This window comes from Drosophila yakuba, chromosome X (assembly GCF_016746365.2).
Source record: "Drosophila yakuba strain Tai18E2 chromosome X, Prin_Dyak_Tai18E2_2.1, whole genome shotgun sequence".
Lineage (NCBI taxonomy): Eukaryota > Metazoa > Arthropoda > Insecta > Diptera > Drosophilidae > Drosophila > Drosophila yakuba.
In genome coordinates, this window is record NC_052526.2 from 10,022,911 (window position 1) to 10,030,914 (window position 8,004).

An 8,004-nucleotide genomic window follows, 5' to 3' on the forward strand; every position below is an offset into this window, starting at 1 on the left:
CCATAAACAATTATTTTGCAAGCGTAATAAATCTTCCACACATTCTGTACATTTTCCCGAATCTGGAGAAAGTGATTTGTTTTTGGCCACAAAGGTTCCAGCTTTTCCCAGCTTGTTTACCAAGCCAAATTACCAAAGGCGAAAAGCGAAAGACAAAAGGCCGCCAAGGTCAATATTCGGCCATGAACCAATTCCCCAGACCATTGATAGATACATTTGTATCTTGTATCTTTGTATTTTGTATTTGGGTAGCTTCGAATCGGTGGCGGCTGTTTACATTTCGCTGAGGTCGTCAAGTTTAACAGTTGAAGGTCGGCGGAGGCGTTTTAAAACGCTAGAAAAACGCGCACGCACCGCGGAACGAATGCGAATGGAAGTGGAAGTGGGGGTGTGAGTGGGTGGGTGGGTTGGTTTTGGTTGCTTGTTTAAGTACATTAGCAGATTTATATCCGGCAACAATAAAAAGAACAAGGCGACAACAACAACAACAGGAACAACAACAACGACTCGCTAAAGAGCTAATGACTTGGATAATGATTTCGATTTTGTTTTCAATTTCGCTGGCAATTTCGTTTGGCTCTTTTTTCCTGCCTCGTCGCTGTTGTTTGGCTTTTCAATATTTCAATACCTCCATCTACCATTTTCCATTTTCCATTTTCAATTTTGCAATTTTCCTTTTTTTTTTTATTATTCATTTCCCTTTGGTTTTTGGTGTTTCTGCGGGATTCGTGCGTCAATAATTAGATCATCTCCGCGCTGTTTGTTGTAGACGATTAGCGAAATCAAATGGCATCGGCGCACAAAGAAAGCAGAACGACAAACACAAACACAAACCTATAGACTAAATGGGAAATATCATTTCGATTTTCATTTCCATTTTCATTTCCATTTGTGTTTGCTTTTCCGCTCAGTGTCGATTCTAGCACCTTTCTTTTTTTTTGGGGAGTAATGGAATAGCGATCTATTATGGATCTAAAATTTACGAATAAGTAAATACACAAATTATACTAAGTTAAGAACAACTCAATGGCTTAAGTAATAAATGAAATATTTCCACATTATGTCGACTTCTAACTTCGTTTTCCTCGCAGTGCCTGTCAACTCTGACGTCTCCCATTCAAAGCCCAACTTTTCAGAGCAATTGAATTGTGTTTTCTTCAACTGAAGCAACTCAGTTTTTCCAAACTAAGCCATGTCCTTTGAAGTGCGCATCAAGTGCCGCGAGATGTTGGCCGCCGCCCTGCAAGCGGGCGATTTGCCGGAAGGATGTGGAGATCCGGAGGACATGGCCGCCCAGCTGGAGGAGGCCATTTACGTGGAGCTGAAGTGCTGCCAGGTGAAGTACAAGAATCGCATACGTTCGCGACTGGCCAACTTGCGGGATCCAAAGAATCCCGGATTGCGCGAGAAGTTCTTGCTCGGGCTGATAGGCGTGGAGAAGATGGCGAGGATGACGCCCGAGGAGATGGCCAGCGATGATCTGAAGCAGATGCGCCAGAAGTTCGTCCAGGACTCGATCAACAAGGCGCAGATGGCCAAGTTCCAGGGCACCAAGACGGATCTGTTCAAGTGCGATCGCTGCCACAAGCGCAACTGCATCCAATTACACACCCGCGATGGCGATGAGCCCATGGTCACCTTCGTCATGTGCGACGAGTGCGGCAACCGCTGGAAGAACTAGTCAACCTTAGAGGATTCAGTCCTCTGGTTACCAGCTGGTTACCAGCTCATCGCTAAAACACTGATCTTCCACTGCCACTGATCTTCCACTTCCACTGATCTTCCACTTCCACTGACTTCTTAAATGCACTTGATACTCTTACAAAATATACGCCTTTTGCACATACATACCTCTAAATGCCAGAGGGTATCAATGAGTCCATCAAGTGGCCTTCACAACGATGCTCCTTTGTTCGCCAGCAAGAAAGCAAATCGCTGTTTTATAAACATTCAACAATATACTATGGACTATATACTATGTATGCATGTATAAAAAACGAGCAGCGTAGATTTAATGAAATTTTCGACTATTAGTTAGCACTTTACACTTTAATGAATCATTCACTGGGATGATCTCGGAGTGGGTGGTATAGGATGGTATCTGATGGGATCGGATTGGATGGGTTTATATGTAGCGTGGGTCGTTCCCGAGTGCAGACAAATGATGGAGGTTAGAGCAGAGGAGGTTATGGCCACTTTAATGGCATTGACTCGGATTGGCCATGGCAATAATTATGCTTATGGTAATGGGATTGAGATTCAGGTTCGGATTGAGAACTGGGATGATAGGTGGACTCTTGATGGGAATGATGGAAATGATTGCTCCACAGAGACGGGCAAGTTAATTAATATCCGCCGTCGTAAACGCAGCACAACAATGAATGCAAAAGCGAATCAAGTAAATCGCATTAATTGGCCAAAAAAAAAACCATTAAACAGAAAAAAAAGCGAATAAACAAAGTGGAAATGCGCCTTTCCCAGGCTTCCTTTCCGTTTCTTTTTGGCGTTTTTATGTTCGTCTGGCGCCGATCATCATCATTTTCCCCCAAACAAAATCGCTTATTTGTTTTCGGATTTCTATTACTTTTTTCCTCTCTTTTTTTTTTTTTTGTTTTTGGTTGTTTGGTTTTTGTGATTTTAGCCACCGGTTCGAAATGTCGCTCGAAAAATTGACGACCCTGAAGGCGCCGGCGCCAGCGACAAGTGCGATCGCCGCAGAAAGGTGGTAGCGGAAAATGGGGAAAATCGGGAAAATTCCGCTGGGGATTTGGAGGGGGGAGGGGGGGTTGGGGGTTCAGATTGGCATGCAGACGCGCGGTGCTTTCAAGTGCCATATTTGATGTATAATGTTGGATTATATGGCCAAACGACGAAATGGATTTTGGCTTTAAGGCATTAGCAGTCGAGCACCAAAATGAATGACTGACATCGAAATGGACATCGACTTGGACATGGACATGGACATGAATATGGCTATGGATATGGAAATGGACTTGGACTTGGATTTGGATTTGGGATTGGCCATAAATAAAATATAGCAAATCAGTTCAAAGAGTCGCAAGTGCCATATAAAATCAGATAGTAAAACTGCGGGGATTGCGCAGATCAAGCGAACAAGTTGCTTGTGTTTGGCATTATGTCGCAGATCTGGGGATCAACCAAGTGAGCAGATCCAGGTAAGAGTGTATAGGGTGCTATATAGTAAACAACGAACATGGCAATCAATATAGATCCATGTGTGCATTGGTGTTTTTAAAATGTTAAGTAACTATGTACGAACTAAAACTAAAACTTTAACCATTGATTTAGGTACTTCAAACTCCGAATTAGATTTATTTTAGATTATATTTGGATTATACTATAATACTACTAGTTCCATACGTAGTTGCAAACTAAGATATCATGCTTATCATAATAAGATATATAAGATATCATAATGCTTATTATAAGATAATTAAAACAAAAGCATTATTAACTCTCAATTTATAAAAGGCTTATCATGAAGGATTTCCTATTGATTATTATGCGTTTTATATCCATTTTGAACCTGTGGCATCATTTTAATTGAGCCATCATTTAATCGAACGACTGCGACATCAGTTGGCCATAAAGGATTTACTATTGATTGTTAAATGTTTATGACTGACCTGTGTGGAAGCTCAGCATCGACAGGCTCTCCAGGATCGTCGAGTTCAGAGGAACAGGTAGGATGTTCCAGCGGAAATTCCCACCATATAGTGCATGTACGTAGACGAAGTGCGAAAACAGATGCAGCCTCATAAAAGGGGCGCAGATAAGGTCGCGGTTGCGTGGGAAAAGCCCATCCGACCAGGACGAAGCAGTGCGGTTGGCGCATCATCATCCTACCTGCATAGATGGCCATTGCCATGGGCATATCCTTGTGCAAGGATAAGGAGCTGGGATCATAAAACGCTGTCGCTTTTGTTTATGCTGCTTATTTAAATTGGCTTCTTGGCGGGCGTTGCGACCTGGTCTGTGTTCTAGTCCCAATCCCAATCCCAATCCCAATCTCAATCCCAATTCCAATCCACGTCCCACATCCATGCAGTCTACCTGTCCTGGGAATTTCCGATCGGTGCAACACATATGGCCACGGATGCGTGAGAGTGCTCCGTGCGATTCTAGATCATCACAATCGGGTTATTGTGTGCCGCATTCGATTTGTGCTCTACGGTTTTTAGGAAACCCTGCGCTCGGGTTTTTCCCACATCGTGCACATCGTGCGTCATCTGGTGGCACAGGACGCACTTGCCCCTGCCAGTTGGTCCTTGCACCCTGGCTGCCTAGGATTACGACACCTTGACACCTTCTGTGGAACTGCTGAATCGGAGAACCACGACGACCTCTCAACCTACACCCAATCCTCCTCATCCTACACCTCCTCCTCCATTCCACTCCTCGCCATTGATTGATTTGCCCGCGTGTGTTTGCATACTTGATGAATTGTGGCAATGATTGGGAGCTACACTCGACGAAACTCTAGGGCGCTGCAAGCAAATGACTTAATTAGAATTCGATAGATATAGTATATAATCTGTTGTCATATTACAAACATTAAGTAATGTATATAGAGGAAATATAGAGTATATAATGAAACTATTATATATTTAGCTAAAATCCCTTTTTTTGTATTTTAAAACTGTGTAGATTTTTCTTTAAGTGCACTTGTATGCCGACGCTGCATGCGCTTTTTTATGGTTTTGATTTTGATTTATTTGTGGCCCGATTGTCAATCGGACGGTGATGATGATTAATTGCGACGGTGAATGCCAATTGTCGCCATTGGCTGCGATCTCCGTCCAAGACCCCAGCACCCATCCATTCCCCCCATCCCCAATTCCCCTTCCCCATCCCCCAATTCCCCGTCACCGGTTTCCATTTCCATCTCCAGCCATTTATTTATTTGTGGGCGCGTGCTGGGGACACCGATCCGAGAACAGGCCACACCCGCATTTGCATCAACAAATTAGCCCGCTGAGACATGTAAATCACGTGTGGCCACGCCCCGCGACGCCTAACCCCCTTCCAGCCCCTCCACGCCCCCCAAAACAACCAGCCAATATGAGCACTTGGAATTCCTTTCGATCTCCGGAATGTGGACCACCCCGTTGACCTGTGCAACCTGGCAAACTTGCAGTCCGAGTCCTGAAAAGTATTCACATTCTATTCCTGCGAAAAGGGAGGAGTATTCACATTCTATTCAACCGAAGCGAAGAAGAGTATTCACATTACATTCATACGTAAAGGGGAAGAGTATTCATATTCTATTCATACGTAAAGGGGAAGAGTATTCACATTCTATTCATCCGAAAAGGGAGGAATTCTTTAGTTCAAATGAGGCGACAATTGCCTTGGCGGTCTGCTAATTGATGGAGCAGCACTAGAACCTAAAATAAACGATCTGAAGATCCGAGATCCACGCGGAAACCAATAGATCGCCGTGCTTAGGAATGCCCATTTAATCTACCTTGCCGGAAGTCTTGCAGCCAGTGATCTCATCGAGAAAAGGAACGATCGCTGCATAAGTCAAGTGGCTTCGCCATTGGGGATCGTGTGTATCCATGTGGATCCATGGGTTGGGGTTGGAATTAAGAGGGGGGCCTCGTCATTTTCCCTGATTGACAAACGATCGTGGCGATTAATGTGCGAATGGGTATCGATACATTTGCATTCGCCAGCGACCTTGACTGGGTGCCTGTGGGTGTTGGGTGGTGGGTGGTGGGTGGCTAGTCACTTATGAAAATAAATTGCATAATCGTTTGGCTGACAACCATGAACATCGAACAGAAGAGCCATCAACCGTCAGCGCTTCTCCGCCCCCCCGCTCTCCTCCCTCTGATGCTCCAACGATCCACGATTATTTTTTTATGCGTCAGTGGCGATGACGCCAGTGGTGCTGCTCGGTGGTTTGCTAGCGGATCGGATCGGTGGATCGTCGGTGGACATGGACACACCCACCGTTGGCCAATTACGCCAGCGCCAGTAGTTGCGCCACTGTTTTTGGCATTTTTTGTTTGTTGGATTTCCATTTCAATTAATCAAAATTTGCGCTTCCGTTTCAATTTTTTGCCGGGCGGGCGGGACAGGAAGCATCGGGTGGCGAGAGCTCCATTAATTGACGAGCTTCGGTTTGTGTAAATTTACAAGTGCACTTCCCTCCCCATAAATTATCACGGCGATCAGGTGCGTAGTGCGGCCCAAAGGGGGGTTTACTTTCACTGGGGTTTTTGCTCAATGGAGCATTTAACAATCAAGAGTTTGGTGCGTTGATTTAGCATCTAGTTGTGGTGTTAAAAAGCCACGAAATTGTTCATAAACCATAAAAGTCTGTGGAGCATAAAAATCCTTAAAATAGTGTCTAAAACTTGGCAGCAAAATATTTCGAAAAAGGTGTTCAAAAGTGCAGCACAATATTTCGAAAAAGGTGTTCAAATGTATGCAGCAAAATATTTGGAAAAAGGTGTTCAAAAGTAAGCAGCAAAACCTTTTGAGTTTATAACTCCGTTGATTCTATTTAGAAGTGCCTCTTTGATTTGTTAGCATTGTTGAGATGTTGTACCTAAGACTTATTACATTTTTGATTCTTTTTTAATCATTATGTGAGAGGGAGTAAACTGCCCCCTTTTTTGGTGACCACGCCACTGAACTTTGCACTGGCATTTTCATTCGATTGCTTTGCATTTCGATGCGAGGCGTTGCGTTGCAATGCGATGCGATGCGATTCGATTCGTTTCGATTGAGTTGGAAGTGATGAAGATTTATTGTTTTCATTAAAGTGCCCACACTTGCACCTCCGCTCCATTTGGCTGCTCCCGGTGTCATCCATTTTTATGGCCTGTTCGCGTTATTTATTTGACACTTCTGCGGGTTTGGCCAGCAGGTGACCGCTGATCGATAGTTTGGCAGGGATTCGATGATGGCTCATGGCTCATGGCTCCTTGCATCGCATTGGATTCAATTCAACTCAGTTCGATTCAATTCAATTCGATACGATACGATACGATTCGATTGGGTTGGATTGATGATATTTGCGGTGGTGCATAAATTATTGCCAATCGGCACTTGGCCAAATGTTGCAGCTGCCGGCAGTTCTTTTGCCACTTTTCAATCGCCTATTTCTGTTTTTCACTTTAATCCATTTTTTTTTTTGTTCTTTTGCAATTTTTGCCATTTTTCAATTGGCACAATGGGAAAAGCGCACGTACGCTGCCAATCAGAAGCCACTGGAAAATGTGTGTAAAAGCGGAAAAGCGGTGGGTGGTTGGGTGGTTGGACTCGCAGCACTTAAGGCCATTGGCATCGTTTGGCCCACTGCATATTTGCATATTTATAGAATTTATTATTGGCACTCTGTGGCCAATAAAACATTTTCGGGCTGCGCACTATGGAATTTTCATTCAGGCGATCGCAGTTCAACCAGTTCAAATGAGTAATCAAATTTGGAATCGGGATCAACTCGAAATATCTTCTGAATATCTTTTATTTGGCTGATTGGTTATCTCGCGTCTCTGCGATCGGAAAGATCAATCGTTCCCAGTCGCCTACTTATCGACTGTCTTTGGATATCTCAAGTATATATGTGTATATATATATATATGTATATCTGGGGCACCGCTTCCATTGTTCTGCAAGATGTGACTTTATTTATTGGCAGCGCTGCAGAACAACGACATTGCAACAAAGTCATTTCAATTTCAATTGCGATTCAAATGCCACAGAAAAGCTGAAGAGCAGCTCAAGTGGCTGGCGAAGATGCGGCACAAATGTCATTATCGGTCCGTCTCATCTAAATGCAGTGCACTTGGTGCTGCAATGTGGTGCAGGGTGGTGCAGGGCGGTGCAGGGTGGTGCAGGGTGGTGCAGGGCGGTGCAGGGTGGTGCAGGGTGGTGCAGTGTGGTGCTTTGAGGGGGTGGAGATGTGGTGCCGCTTGACAAGAGCATAAATATGCAACCGGCGAGCCATAAATTCCAATCAAATGGCAA

General features: G+C 44.3%; 1 protein-coding gene across 1 annotated transcript; it reads left to right on the forward strand.

The window, feature by feature from the left end:
- The first annotated feature begins 974 nt into the window (after nt 1–974).
- On the forward strand, nt 975–2,045 carry LOC6524850 (transcription elongation factor S-II). The gene is made up of 2 exons (XM_002100654.4): nt 975–1,035; nt 1,092–2,045. The coding sequence occupies exon 2, from the start codon at nt 1,193–1,195 to the stop codon at nt 1,679–1,681; it is 489 nt and encodes a 162-aa protein (XP_002100690.1). The 5' UTR covers nt 975–1,035; nt 1,092–1,192; the 3' UTR covers nt 1,682–2,045.
- The last annotated feature ends 5,959 nt before the right edge of the window (nt 2,046–8,004 follow it).